Here is a 15,460-nt window from a genome sequence, read left to right as displayed (position 1 = left end):
CCAACGCGCGAAAGCAGTTTGAATCTGGCAGTTCTGTGACATCACTGAACATTCTAAAGTAACGCATGTGTATTTCCCTCATATTAAATATAAAACGCATGTGTATACTGATATTTTTCTAACGTCTGGACTCCTTTATTAAGGGAGTATGGATGTATAAACAGACGTTCAATATATTAGTATTAAACGCATTTTCTGATCATTTATATTTCAAGTTTTGACCCCAAATGTCACGCCCATAACGCTGGAACTCCCCAATAGTAATGTAAAGATGTGGTAGCATTGGATCTGGACGGGAAGGATAACTCTGGGAGTTGGAAGCATAGGTTGGAAGGGGTGTGTGCCACGATTCTGCCTTCTCACACCGCGACCAGTGTTGTGTGTAACTTAGGGCTGAAACGATTAGTCGACATTGTCGACAACGTCGACAATAAAAAATTGTCGACAAATATCTTTGTTGTCGAGTAGTCGTTTGATCCCACGTGACCTAATGTAAGGGCCTGCAATATCGCGATTTGACCGCTACGGCGCTGTAGCGCTAGAGTGTAATGCAGCCGTTACAAATGCCATTGCGGTAGAAGAAAACACAGCGCGAATTATGACGGAGTGCAAACGAATCCGAACTAGCTAACTTAGGTGTGTGAAAGTTTCACAAAACTTCAAACCAAGAATGCTGTCGTGTGCAATACATGCAAGGCGTAACTTGCTTTTCACGGGAGCACAACATGAATGTTAAAGCACTTAAAGAGGAAAAACCCGGCACGAGACGAGCCGGTGAGAGGTGAATGTTCTCCAGCTGGAGCTAACGTAAATAACTAGCAGTAAATCTCTTTTTAGAGAATGCAATACTACTAATAATAGCAATAATATTAACAATAATAATATAATTACAGTAATGTGATTATTTTTGCATAGAATAAAGCTTGATCGAGCTTAGGATTCAGGGCTGTTTTTATTATTGTAACTATTAGTTATTACAGTCTTATCACTTGCCTGTATTTTGTTCCATATTCATGAAGACTTACAAAAGAGATGTTATGAAGAATATCATGTCTGTTGATTTTTTATACTGTAAATTAAAAGGTGAATGAGAATGTCTCTGTCAGCTCAATTGTCAATTTTTTTTTTTAAATTGTGTTCTTATAATAATTGTTTGCAGTTTAAGTTTGTCTGTAATGCAGCTGATAATTTTTTTTGTTCATTTTTTTTATTGAAAGAGAACCGAATATTTAACCAATGCTTTTTGCATTTGTGTGTGATTTGAGTTGGACAGAAATCTGAAAACTTAAAGAGAATGACCTGTTTAGTTGACTCAAAGTTCATTAAACCAACCATTTCAAAAGCTGAAGTGATTTTCTTTTTTTATATTATAGTTAGAATATGTATAACTCAGTGTTTTAACAAATTGAAAAGGCTGAATAATCGTTCCAAACTTACTGATTAGTCGGCGAAATAATCGACGATTAGTCGATTAATCGTTCTAATAATCGTTAGATTAATCGATTATCAAAATAATCGTTTGTTGCAGCCCTAGTGTAACTTATTACAAGTAACTTGAGTTACGTAATCAGATTACTTTTTCAAGTAACTAGTAAAGTAACGCATTACTTTTAAAATGTACAACAAAATATTTGAGTTAGCCTACTTTTTCAAACAAGTAACGCAAGTTACTTTTGTTTTCCCATTTATTGACTGATTGCTCTCTCTCTTGTCGAGAGAGAGTGTGTAAACATGATGGTTATTGTAGTTCTAAACTAAATGTGAGCGTGCATTTACTCATCTCACTTGCACACAAAAAAGATTCAACATTCCTCAATATGAATAAAATCAGTAAAATGCAGAATCAGAATACAATGTAAACCTCCAATAACTAAATGTTAAATAAAACAATTATTTGTGCATTTAATCTCACTTCATTGACTAATATACTTCTGACATCGAGAATAACAGCAGCTGAAAGGTTTGTTTGAGCTGTTCCTCTACTGTACTCTATCTCTACTGTACACACATGAATCTGCATTTCCTTCAGCCTAAGGATTATTAATTTACTTTTGGTGTAAAAGGGTCTTTACATTTGCCCAAAAATATAACTTTTTTTGTTATAAAAAACAAGGCCAGCCCAGATGAAAAAAAAAAAAAGTAACGCAAATGTAATGTAATTTTCTAAAAAGTAACTAACACAATTAGAGCGTAGCCTATGCTTGTATGTAGGTCTATGGGCAATTTCAATTCACAATACTTACTAATGAATATAATTTTATTGCATTTGTATTAGTTGTCTGTTGTTGTCGGTATTAACGCAAGTTTACAACGGACTAAAGGGGGGGGGGGGGTTATTAGGTCGGTCCTTAATTGACAGGGTCGGTTGGGTTACGGCAAATAAGAATATTTTTAAGGCTGGCCTAATCTGACAATAAATGTGGCACACCCAGATTTTCAGATGCACACCCAGAGTCTCTTTTCTGGCTACGCTACTGGTCTATGGTCAAAACGTGCGCAGCTCGGAAAAGGGGCGGGGCTACATAAGGTCTAACAAGGAGGATGGTGAATAAGTGACCTGAAGAGCAATATAGAAAATAAAATAAAAAATTCTGTATTAATTTCTTCGCAGCTTAAGATTCAGTCTGAAAGCACCTAGCCCAATCAGGTCTGTGTGATAAACGAGGCTATACCGAGATCGCGATCAAATTGACGTCGATGACAATGGTAAGCTCTGGACAGTTTTACTCGATATGAATTAATCTAAGAGCAGAAATAAACGCGACAACAGCCAGTCAGTGCAGGACGCTAATGTGAAGTGATTTTTGCGTGTCTCAGTGTGAATGAAAACACAAACTGATCAACAAACTCACACTGATGCTCACGATGTTTTCAGCGTCTGCGTCTCAATAAGCACGTGGACCCATCTCCATTGTAAGGTTTCAGCAGTTGTAAGCAAAGCACATACAAGCCTACTGCAACAGCGTTTCTCGAGTCAAGACAAGAACTGGTTGCTGCAGCGGTTCTCGAATCACCAGTACAGAAACGAGAACGGTTTCTTTCGGACACGTTCGATACGTTGAACCGATAAGCTGGAGAATAGATACTGCGCATGCGTGATAGCACCATCTCTGGGCCAACTGTAGCCTATTTGTGCTGCTGATAAATGAGCACGGCTGAACCGAGGACTTAAATGAGGGACCGAATTCGGCGAAATGTAAGTTTACAAATAAAATAAAATTGATGAAGACCAGTTTATTTACTTTATATCTTTTAGGCATGTGAAACATCCGCGTTTGCTCATCGCCTGCCCTGTAGGGTTCATTTGCAAAAAGTAAGTGTAAGAAACGTATCCAAGATGATTGTGACGATGATTACTATTATTTAACTTAAGTTATGATTACAAATGCCTTTATTTAAATGTATGTTTATCCGCCGGGATGATAGAATTCACGTCATTACGTGAGGACGTAAAAGAACTGGTGAAACCGGTGTTTTGAACCGGTTCATTGAAACGAACTGTCCGAAAAAACCGGTTCGCGGAAAAGAACCGGACTTCCCATCACTCAGAGCTGCTCTGAGAGTTACTTCACAAGATTTTCACCGTTTCATTTGAGAAAGACCACCGTCCAACAACACTGAAACAAAGTTCTTCTCGACAAAATAAAAGTCCGGTTAAACTTCAGAAATCTCACTACTGTATACTAAACTGTAGCCTACTATTTGACAAAATAAATAAAAATGCAATGTTTTGTAATAAATGAATTGTTATATTTTAATTTGTTTACATTTTAAAAGGTTGATTAAATTGTTAAAGCTTATATAAATTTGCATTAAATCATAAAATACAGAATTCCCCCCAAAAATTTAGTGAAAAATTAGTGATTTTTGATGCTATCATAGAAGTGCCCCAAGCACTCCCATTCAAAAGGCAATTTGACCGAAAATAAAAGTACGGTCAAACTTAAAAGTGGCGTTTCCACTCTAATTATGCTTTTAATCGAAACTTTGCCTCGGGTAGATTAACAAAAAGACCATGGGTTTCATTTTGCCGAGATTTACACTTTAATGACAGAAATTAACCCTTTTAAAGTTACTCTGTGGAGTTTAATTGTGAACAAACAAGTTTAACATTATCAAAGTCTAACAAATATGTGGAAAGCATTTCCTGCCCCATTTAATTGTGATAAATATTGATATCGTATAATATGGAAAAAAAAAATAGTATTGTGGTGATCATTTTGGCCATATTGCCCAGCCCTAGCTAATCATACCTCTTACATCCATGTATCACTTTAAATACCTTTAAGATATTTAACAAACTTTGTACTGTTTCTCTGTACTTAAAGGGATAACAAGGTATAATAAGAAAAAAGTTTTGAAGCTGCTATGTTTTTGTAATGTGGACAACCATTGTAGTCCTTATTTACAGTAGAAGGAGTGTTCTGTAGTGACGTTGTTAGCCACAGTCCATATTTTACTCATAAATAAAAAACTGCCTTTCTAATATTCTATAGGAAATCTCCTGAAGGAACCCATGGCGAATTAGCCTCCCAGTTAGGCTTTGTATAATCTCATTTTCTAAAAAATATTATAAAGCCAAAGAGTTATCAATAGTAATAAATTATCTAATTGTACAGTATTATTGTGTGCATGTGAAAGGTTGTGTCAATCTTCCTTTTTAAAAAAAATACAAGAATCGACACAAATTATTGTAAATTATTATAAATTCAATTATTCTTGTGAACGAACCATGGAATATGTTTATCAAACCTCAAATTGGAATGTTTGTGTCTGTTTATCTACAGATTATCTTCAGTCACTTTAATTTACAGTAAATGAACCGATCGCAGCTCTTAATCAGTGGATCAATCTGTCTTTTTATGCATGACCTGGTTAGAGTAAAGTGCTATCTTACTCATCTACTTGTGGGTGTGTGTGTGTGTGTGTGTGTGTGTGTGTGTCAACAGGTACCTTAAAGGAGAACTCCGGTAAATTTTAACATTGAGCTCATTTTTTGTACATTTGGAGTGCTGTCAATACAGAGAACAACGACAAAAATCGGTGTTGCCTACACCGAGTTATTCTATTTTTAAAATTTGCACCCTGTTGACTTCAATGGGGCAAGTACTAAACCTGCTTTTAGCCTCTTAACATCCTTGCAGTGTCATTACAAGTGCACAGAAAATGTGAGTGATTCCTTCAGAGTGAACACGAGTGAATCTGACTGCAGCAGATGTGAAAGATATGTATAAAAATGATGTTATTTAAGCCAGCGCAAATACCTGTGTTTACATCCTGTTTTCGGTTGAAGCAGGTTTAGTACTTGCCCCATTGAAGTCAACAGGGTGCAAATTTAAAAAGAGGATAACACGGTGTAGGCAACACCGATTTTTGTCGTTGTTCTCTGTTTTGACAGCACTCCAAATGTACAAAAAAATGAGCTCAATGTTAAAATTTACCGGAGTTCTCCTTTAAGGATAGGCTAAATCAAGATAAAATAAAAATGAACTATGTTGTGTAACATTTCTGCATGTTTATTATGTCTTCTTATGCAACTGCTAATAATTGTGAGATTCCTTAATCCACCTGGATATCAGCACTAATGTCAGTTGTAATTTTTACAAGTTGTTGTTTTTTTTGTTTTGTCTATTCCTAGGTTTCTCAATCAGAGCTTATGAATGGTTGAGTTTGTGAGTTCCTAATTCACGATGAAGCCAGTTTTACTCAGCATGACTGTCCTGCTCATCTCCTACATCTGTTTGGGTGGTCATCTATGCATGTGTTTTGGTCTCGTCGTCTGCCTCGTGCTCTTGGCCAACGCAGTACGCCAGGCGGGAAATGGCTTGTCTGATGGAGTTGGCCGGGCAGTGTTAGTAACAGGTTGTGATAGTGGATTTGGACATCACCTAGCAAAGAAGCTGGACAGCATGGGCTTCACAGTGTTTGCTGGATGTCTATGCCCTGAAGGGCCCGGAGCTCAGAGTCTGGTTGAAGAAGGCTCTGACCGTATGAAGGTACTCCAGCTGGATGTGACCAAAGACGAACATGTAAGCTTGGCCAAAGATTTTGTGGAAGCAAACTTGCCAAAGAAAGGTAACTTAAACACTTCAAATTGTATTATTTATATTATTATTTATATACATAATGGTATTTAAAGACGACCTATAATGCTTTTTCCATGTTCATCTTTAGTGTGTAATGTTGTTGTTTGAGCATGAAAAAGCTCTGCAAAGTTTCAAAGCACAAAGATATATGATTCTCTATATCAGTGTCAGTGTTTCTGAACTCCTGAAACGCCTCCATTGTAGTCTTGAGTTTCTTCCGGGAACGAACACGTCACAATATTCCTCATTTAAATAATTCATATGCAGAATAAAGGGACGGGGCCTGGTTGAGTTAGTTAGTAGTGTGTTGAAACTCACGGTTATGGTAATTTCCCCAACACACTCGAAGTGCTTGACCAATCACAACACACTGTTCCAGCCGACCAAGCGAACAGGAACTAAACAGGGGTGTGTTTCCCGAAAGCATCGTTAGCCAACTATGTTCGCATGTTCTGTCGTTATCAGCATAGTTCAACGAGTCGGTGTTTCCCGAAACCATCGTTCCAACAAACATTCGCAAACAGCATCGCAAAGTTGTGTGGTTGGAGCAACAGCTCTCGACCTGTGTTAGAAGCAGAGTTTCTTGTTTGCATGACATGTGGCCTCAATAAATCCTTATCTTGAGCAAAATAAGCAAGCTGACATTCAGTACAATCTATATCTTTTATTTAGAATACATACAAATGTCCTTTACGTCTTTTAGTTTGTCAAGAGATTTAAAGCACCGTTTTTGAAGAGTGTGCATGAGCGAACGTGCTCTAGTGCGTAGGAACGAGCCTATGATTGAATCGGGAATTAAGCAAAGTAACTGAGAAAAATGAGAGATAGCCCCCAAAACATCTAGCGTTAATTCGATCTCAAACAGATTCATCAAAATAAGTTACAATTACTCCACCACCTGTGTGACATCATTAACCCACGTGGTTGAACGACCAATTTGCGACAATACGGTTTCAGGAAACAGTCGTGACTAGCAAGTTGATTTCTTCAACGATGCGTCGTACTGTGGTAGTGAAGCAGCGAGTTACTTCGTTGTACGGGAAACACACCCCCGAGCGTTACTGACACTGGGAAGAGTGGAGCTGCAACAATGGAGTAGGCTAAATGGGAATAACAATGTACTTTTTTGAAGCATGAAAATCTGTTCAAGTAGACCCCAAAAACAAAATCAAGACTTTGTAAAAGGGCATAATATGGCCTCTTTAAAATGTCAAAAATGAAAAGCCCCTTTCTCTCTACATTGTTGTACATTGTCAGGTCTCTATGCTGTTGTAAATAACGCTGGCATCAGTGACTGGGGAGAGACGGAGTGGAGTAGCGCTGAGGACTTCCAGAAGATGGCGGATGTCAACCTGTTTGGTGCCATCAGAGTCACCATCCCATTCTTGTCACTCGTTAGAGCATCCAAAGGTCATTGATGCCTTCTATTCTGACTTGAATAGGCTATAATGTACTAAAGTCATTGTTGATTGATGTATTCCTTCACTCTCAGGAAAAAAAAATATCCTGAAGCTGTCACTAGGGTGGCATCCTTTCAAAAGGGAATTTTTACTAGTGGTCGCCGATATGGATATTTTAGAGAGCAGAGTAGCAGATAAAAAACCGATATATATATATATATATGATACTACACCATTTTATTTAAATAACATGCATAAAAATAGCTGCAATGAAATTTAGATTTATTTTTACCTATTTACTACACTAGAAATAATTAATTGTAAAATGAATCAATGTGAAACATTTAATATTCAACAATATTATTGATCTGCCTTACTTAAGGTGGACGATGACGTAATTTTCTTCTAGAAACAAACTCTGTTGTATTATTTTCATGTTATCACTGTGAAGCTGCTTTGATACAATCTGTGTTGTAAAAAGCGCTATATAAATAAAGGTGACTTGACTAAATAAATTTGTGCTTTACTAAAAATAAGTTAAAGTAAAATAAACAGATTAATGTTTTGGTAACTTCTTGATTGTGTAATTGTATTATACTGTAGTGTAGTCTTTTTCACAAATAAAGAAACTGTTAAAAACATGAATTAAAAGGAAGTAAACAAAGCAATTCAATTAATTTGACCATGAAAATCAAGCCCTGCCCTACATTTGTTCTTGTTCCAGAAGCGGTTTTACTCGGACATCCGTCACAAAGACTATTTCAACTTACGTTCCACGCCGACTTTAAAGATTACATCTGTGCACTGTCAAAATAAAAGCTGCTTCCCAGACGTAAAAAAGCTCATCGGACGATAATTTAAAAGTGCCAAATATCATCCGACCACTAACTTTTACCATTCAGGTATTCTCATTATAATACTTCAGGTAATAATATGTACCTTTAAGCCACTAATATGCATCCTTTAGTGGTAAATAAGTCAATAATTCAAAGTCAAATGCGTTTAAAAGGGTGCCGCCCCACTGACAGTGTTATGTGTGTAGATAACTTACTACTGTCATTCATTTCATAATTCCTTCTTAGGTCGTATGTTATATGTGTCAAGTGTCTTTTCTTTCTTCAATTGTCTGAACATGGGAGCATACAGTGTGTCCAAGCGGGGACTGGAAGCCTTCGCAGACTGCTTGAGAGTAGAGATGGCCAGTTTTGGGGTTAAGGTGAGGACTGATCCGTTCTGGTAAAGGAATCTTAGAAACTCACACATGTACTGACCTAAGTGGACTGTTTGTATTATTATAAATAAATAAAAAAATATATTATTTTATTTATTACAAATAGAAACAATGTAGTTTCATCCGACTTCAAGGCCTTCATCAGACATCAAGCGTTTCTCAGGCAAACCATAATGATAATCTGAAGAGACAGTAGTGGCCAAAAGTAATGTCTGGCTTTGGAAAATGGGCATCTTCACATATTAAGATACCTCAAATATTATTATAAATTTGTTAAAGTACTATATATTGTGTAGTTGTCAATTGTTTTATTTGTGATGATAACGCAATGAAACATTCCAGTTTGTGCCGACATAAATTCTGGCCAGGCTGTCATACAAAGAAATTATGATCACATGCAAAAATGAGAGAACCAATAAAAAAAATGTTGTACAATTATGTTGTAGTCAATTTATGCTTTTTCCTGTGAGCTTTTTGTTTTTTCTATGCTTTTTTTCTGCATAATAAAAAAAAAAATCATGTAGCTATGTTTTTTTGATCAGATTAGTTATTTTGTCAGATAAATACCTTTACTGAGTTAAGTGTTTTGTTCTTCGTCATATTTAAAACAATTTTTTTTACGAAAATACAAAATATTTTCCTTATTTTTTTAATGGTTTAACCAAGCTTGAAGGGTCATTAAAACAAAAATCCCCTTTTGGCCACTACTGTAAATCACTATTTTAAATTCAACACAATTTGCCGTTTGAGAATTTATACACAAAATATTAAAAGACTATGAACCAAAAGAAATAGTAATAATAATATAATTAAAACATGCCATAATCTAATTCTTGATTTAGTGTCCATTACAAATTGAACATGGTGAATTGGTGTGTATTGTTTTTGTAGGTCAGCATTATTCAACCAGGAAATTTTGGCGGAGCCACAAACATTCTGCGCAAGAAAACGGCGCAAGACATATGGGATGGATTTGACGATGCACGTAAACTAAAGTTCAACCAGAAATACGTTGAGATGGCGTGTGAATATTTCTACTCAGTGTGCGCTTCGGGGTTTAAGGATTGCACTTTGGTTATCGATGCCATGCTACACGCTCTCACGGCTCCCAGACCCCAGACCCGATACCTGCTCGTTTCCTGGACTGAGGTGCTGTTTTTCTACATATGCCCTGTTCTCCCCACATTCCTCACTGATTCTGTGTTTCAAATGAGCTCCATGTACCACAAGCGTAAAGTAATGCTGTACGCATAATTTAAGTTTCATCATAATCAGAATAGGAGAGCTCTCTTTACATAAACCACTCAGTTCCTATGTTTTGCTTATGTAACTCTTAACATGTTACAAAGGTTTCCTGGACAGCTGTTCTGTACCTCTTTCCCTTCTCTTTGTCTGAGTAAAATAATAAAGTCTTTATCACAGAAAATCTTGCTGAATAATTTATCACAATCTTCTTTTTTTCACTTCATTCTCCTAGAGAGAAACTATTATTTATATTACAGAATCATTGAAACTATTAAAGGTAAAATGGTGAAAAGGTGACTTATTGACACTACTGTTTACAGTTTGGGGTCAGTATAAGAATTTGGTAACACTTTATTTTACAGTGTCTCTGTTACACATCTTACATGTACTTATATATGTACATGTACTATATATGATCAGGGTTAGTTGCTTGTATTTATGCATAAATTACTGTTATAGTAATAGTAAAAGTACATGTTGTAATAAATATTAGTACTTATTTATATAATTACACAACAAGGGCACCTTAAAATAGTCTAACCTAGACTTTTTTAAAGAAATTAAATTAATACTTTAATTCAGCAAGGATGTATTACATTTCTAATCAACTTTTTATTTATTAAAGAATCCTGAAAAAAAAAAATATTTATCGTGGTTTTCTCAAAAATACAAAGCAGCACAAATGTTTTTAACACTGATAATAATCAGAAATGTTTCTTGATCATCAAATCATCATGTTAGATTGATTTCTGAAGGATCACGTGACACTGAAGACTGGAGTAATGATGCTGAAAATTCAGCTTTGATCACAGGAATAAATTACACTTTAACATATATTCACATAGAAAACAGCTGATTTAATCTGTAATAATATTTCAAAAATTAATCTTACAGTTTTAACTGTATTTTTGGTAAATAAATCCAGCCTTGGTGAGCAGAAGAGACTTTCACTTAGAAACTTTATGTTAATAAAACTGGTTGGTGAACTTGTCCATTTAGGGGCTTTACGATGCCGTGTGTGTATGCAAATCCAGTGTGTTGTTTGTAGTATGAGGAAATGTATTGCATTTAAATAGACTAATAAACTGAAAAGAGAACTTGTGTTTTGTAGCAACAGTTGAAAAGCCTCTTTCTCCAGTCGGGTTTTCATCCTATGATATTTCCTGCTTTCATGGTTATGATGTTTTTCGAGTTTCAAGTCATGTTTATTTGCTTTTCTGTATACAGGTTTATTGCTCTCTGACCCAGTTAGTTAGATTTAGATAATCATCCCACTACTTTCAGTAAACCCATGCATTTACATTATATTCAGAGGAAGAAGAAGTGTGTCATTGGCCCCTATCCACACTTTGTGAAGATATGAATAGATATAAAGGCCTCCTTTCTGACCACAAGGCCAAAAGTCCCTGTCTAAGACTCCAGAGGAAGAGTCGAAGCTTCAAAAACTTGCTCTCAAGTTTACAATGCTACAAAATACAACACTGTTTACTCTATATGGTGGATCATCATTTATAAATGCCACTATTCATGCACCAAAAAACACAGTTTAGCATTATCATATGACATCCGAATCTGGTAATAAAATTAAAATCCATTAGCCATGTGCTTGACATTTTTGGCAAGAAGGAAGTGAAGGAGACATTAGCACATATAGGTCACATGCTGTCAAGACTCTATTGTGAGTTCATTTTAGACTGGGAAATACATATAAATTCATTTTGAACAATAAAATATATAGCATTGTACATCTAAATAGGTAAAAATCGAGTTACGTGAGGAACTTGTGGGCTACACTGAAAGAGAAGAGTCTTGTTGATTATCACTTGTGCTACAATCATTGATTTGGAACAATGTTAAAGGGGTTTTTTTTATGTTTTTTGAAACACTAAGATATGGTTTCATTACTTTCCAGGCAGTGAAGTTGCACCTGAATTTGCGTCAAGATTTTGACATTTTCACATAATAAGTTCCAAATGAAATATAGTAGCACAAGATTACATGGAATGTTAATAAAGCTTTTTAATGTTTTTTTTTTTTTTTTTTGAAACACTAAGACCTTTTCAATACTTTTCAGATAGTGAGAGCGCATTTGAAAGTGTGTGAAGTTTCAGAGAATTTGTCAAAAAATTATTTACCCTAATAAGTCAGTTATAAATAACGGCACCCTAAAAAAGGTCAAAGGTCAGATTTTGAAAACTAATTTTGGTCTTTAGTCTTAAATATGTCAAATATACTGAATTTATTTATTTAGTCCAAACCTGTCCATCAGATCTCATAGAGCACTGCGACCGTTTCATGATTATACACAGTGAAACTTTATTGTTGAGTCAACAACTCAGGCAATAATAGTCAGAAATAACAGTCATCTTTTTTAAATTGAAAATTTTATTAAAACCTTTAGACAAAATATATTTATAAAATGCATGTTTTTTTTTTTTGTTTTTTTTTGAGAGTATATTATATAATGGGCTTTTATGGCTCGTATAGGCTGATATAGTGAGAATATGGAGCTCAAACCCGAGGAGGAAAAAACACTTGGTTTAAAAAACATAGAGGCTCAAACTGAACAAAAATTTGCAATTTGGTGCAGATGCTGATAAATACATAGACAAAATGCAAGATGAAATTCTGATACTTGTAATGTAAATCAATGAGATCTTTATAACAGTATAACAGATACTTACATAAAATGCATATAAATATCATCTGTCACTTTATATCTGCCAATAATATGTCTTAGTAAGATGAAATTTAAATACTTATTTTTTATAATCAAAGTTCTGCAGTTTTAAAACATATAATGCAATGTAATACAATGATAATTGAGAGATGAACAAATAAACCTTCCTCAAAAGCCTGATGATCATATTTGATACTCACATTTGAACATGATTATTATATACATAAAAAAATATATGAATAGATCAAGTAAACCTTGCTTCAGTCCAGTAAGAGGTCATCTTGAAATATTACTAACAATATAAAAGTTATTCTTATGTTTACTTTGCAGATTTCACAGCAGAAGACACGTGAAGCACGAGCTAAAGTGGCACATTTGTACAACTAAACTATATAAAAAGTATAAACTATCAATCAGACGACAGAAGGCATGTAGTAACCTTTGCGTAGATGCAAAGTTTTGATCATGTTGATCATTTCCAGGCCTTAGAAATGTGAGTATCGAATATGGTACATTAGGCTTTAGGGTTAATAATGTTTAAATGTTTTGGTTTTCTTGTTAAAGCTTGTTTTGTATATTGCAATAACATGTTATAGTGAGCCATTTAAAAGCTACAGACATTTTTTGCTTCACACATTTCTAGACTCTTGGTTTACTACCATATTGTTGACAAGGCCGGTAAGCATTTGCCTTGCAAATCAGACCTGGGCTGTAGAAGTCGGCCCACAGTCAAGTTACTGTAAAACACATTTGAATGAGACAATGAAAAAAACATCACAACATTTTGCTTACATACAAAAAATATTTTGCATATTTTTCATATCACTAATTCAAAAGAAAGTTTTGTAACACTTTACAATAAAGTTAGTTAACAATGACAAAACACTTCTTAATCTTAGTTCATGTTACTTGCAACATTTACTAATGCATTATTTTAAAATCAACGGTTGTATGTTAATATTATTTAATGAATCTGAACCTAACAATGAATAGAACATTAGCAGATTATTAAACATATTCTTGGATGTAAATAATCCCTTATTGTAGCAAATGTATTGCTCATTGTTAGGTAATGTTAGTTAATGCATTAACTAATGGGACCTTATTGTACAGTGTTACCAAAATATTTAGCATATAACAACAGTACTTGGTAAATCATACACAGAATCATTCACTGCTTTCTTGAGAACAACCACACAGCAATCGCTGGAAAATGTTACGTCACATTGAAAATGACGATTGGTTGTCGTGATTGTGTTCAACGACGGTTTTAATCGCCGACACGTACAGGTCAGAGGTCTGCTGAGAGGAGCGTCCCGAGTAAATGTACCGTTTCCCCAGGCACCGCAAGTCCTGTAGGATCTGACAGAAGTGGCTCCTGAATTTAACCCCGATGAAGGCGTACAGAATGGGATTTAAACAGCAGTGAAGGTACGCTATGCTCCTGCTGATGGACAGCGTCATCAGAGTCAGCTGTTCCTCCTTGCAGGGTCTCTCAGAGAACAGTTTACTGATGTAGACGAGGAGCGCCACGTTGTAAGGCAGATGGCAGAGGACAAAAACCGAGACCACGGCCAGAACCACTCGGACCGCCTTGTGCTTATGGAAGGTTTTTGCTTTGAGCAGCGTCGCGATGGTCCACGAGTAGCAGAATATCATGACCATCAACGGCAGCAAGAACCCGATGAGCATCTGCATGCTGGGAATCAGGATCTTCATTAGCACGGCGGTTTGGTCTATCTCAAAGATGGTGATGCATTCGTTCTGTTCCATCTGGTAATATATAAACGTAGGCGAAGACAAAATGAATGCAAGCAGCCATATGACCACGCAGATGAGGCGGCTGTACGCGCGAGCTTGCGATCGAATCCGGACGGATCGTGCGGCTTTGACGATGGAGATGTAGCGGTCGCCGCTAATGCAGGCTAGCAGGAGCGTGCTACTGTACACATTAATGCTGTAGGCGGCTCTCAGCAGCTTACAGGCCCACGTGCCCATGCTCCAACTGTACAGTTCGTTGTATATGATCAGCGGGAGGGCCACGACGAAGAGGAGATCCGCCAAAGCCATGTTAACCAGGAAGATATCGGTCATGGTTTTGGCTTTCCTGTAGAAGGCGTACGTTACGAGGACCAAAACGTTGCCCACCAGGCCGAGAGCACAGATCAGGGAGTAGATGTACGTTTGGATGGTCACTTCATCCTGGTTGTACCCCGTCAGGTTACAAGGCACTGCTTCGTCGTAATAATTATATTCATCATAAGAGCCTTCATCCAAGTAGTCAATGTTGTTAGTCATATCTGTATGATTGACCTTGAGAGGAAAGAGACAGATGGAGTGAAATTAAAAAGAGCATCATAGAAACCACACAGTACTATGACAAATTTTGCATATCAGACAGAAGCTCGTGTCTTAAAGGGATACTTCACTTTAAAATGAAAATTCTGTCATCATATACTCACCCTCATGTTGTTTCAAACCTGTATGAATTTATTTCTTCTGCTGAACAGAAAGGAAGATATTTAGAAGAATATCAGTAACCAGACAGTTTCTGGGTCCCATTGACTTCCATAGAAGGAAAAATATATACTATGGAAGTCAATGGTACCAGAAACTGCCTGGTTACTGACATTCTTCTAAGTATCTTCCTTTCTGTTCAGCAGAAGAAAGAAATTCATACAGGTTTGAAACAACATGAGGGTGAGTATATGATGACAGAATTTTCATTTTAAAGTGGAGTATCCCTTTAATTGTTTTTAATTGGCGCTTTAAATCTTTACTGTACATGCAGATAACATTGATGCAATAAAAGGCCACT

At 36.0% G+C, this 15,460-nt stretch overlaps 2 protein-coding genes across 5 annotated transcripts; one reads left to right on the top strand and one right to left on the bottom strand.

Annotated features, from left to right (window-relative positions):
* The first annotated feature begins 2,508 nt into the window (after nucleotides 1–2,508).
* Nucleotides 2,509–10,169, top strand: LOC308707624 (D-beta-hydroxybutyrate dehydrogenase, mitochondrial). Of its 4 annotated transcripts, XM_081394228.1 has the most exons (6): nucleotides 3,110–3,196; nucleotides 3,257–3,313; nucleotides 5,639–6,075; nucleotides 7,344–7,496; nucleotides 8,569–8,702; nucleotides 9,609–10,151. In XM_081394228.1, exons 3-6 carry the CDS (start codon nucleotides 5,691–5,693, stop codon nucleotides 9,969–9,971), a joined length of 1,035 nt encoding a protein of 344 aa, XP_081250354.1. In that variant the 5' UTR covers nucleotides 3,110–3,196; nucleotides 3,257–3,313; nucleotides 5,639–5,690; the 3' UTR covers nucleotides 9,972–10,151. The 4 variants fall into 4 exon arrangements, with proteins under 4 accessions (XP_081250351.1, XP_081250352.1, XP_081250354.1 ...); XM_081394225.1 differs by lacking the exons at nucleotides 3,110–3,196; nucleotides 3,257–3,313 and adding an exon at nucleotides 2,509–2,706; XM_081394226.1 differs by lacking the exon at nucleotides 3,257–3,313 and having other exon boundaries at nucleotides 2,920–3,196; nucleotides 9,609–10,169.
* A 3,694-nt stretch (nucleotides 10,170–13,863) lies between these two features.
* ccr6b (chemokine (C-C motif) receptor 6b) lies at nucleotides 13,864–14,940 on the bottom strand (the record flags this gene model as incomplete). Its single annotated transcript, XM_081347850.1, has 1 exon — nucleotides 13,864–14,940. One exon carries the CDS (start codon nucleotides 14,938–14,940, stop codon nucleotides 13,864–13,866), a length of 1,077 nt encoding a protein of 358 aa, XP_081203976.1.
* Nucleotides 14,941–15,460: the final 520 nt, after the last annotated feature.

The sequence above is a fragment of the Scardinius erythrophthalmus genome, assembly GCF_964197995.2.
Source record: "Scardinius erythrophthalmus genome assembly, chromosome: 19".
In the NCBI taxonomy this organism is placed as follows: Eukaryota; Metazoa; Chordata; class Actinopteri; order Cypriniformes; family Leuciscidae; genus Scardinius; species Scardinius erythrophthalmus.
Note: the sequence above shows the minus strand (reverse complement) of the source record. Positions and strands in the feature narration are given on the sequence as shown.

Excerpts from the sequence above, each read along its gene's own strand:
- LOC308707624 (XM_081394226.1), top strand. The coding sequence starts at position 5,691 with ATGAAGCCAGTTTTACTCAGCATGACTGTCCTGCTCATCTCCTACATC. Across the intron at positions 6,076-7,343 it reads AGCAAACTTGCCAAAGAAAG|GTCTCTATGCTGTTGTAAAT; the intron begins GTAACTTAAACA and ends GTACATTGTCAG. Across the intron at positions 8,703-9,608 it reads TGGCCAGTTTTGGGGTTAAG|GTCAGCATTATTCAACCAGG; the intron begins GTGAGGACTGAT and ends TTGTTTTTGTAG.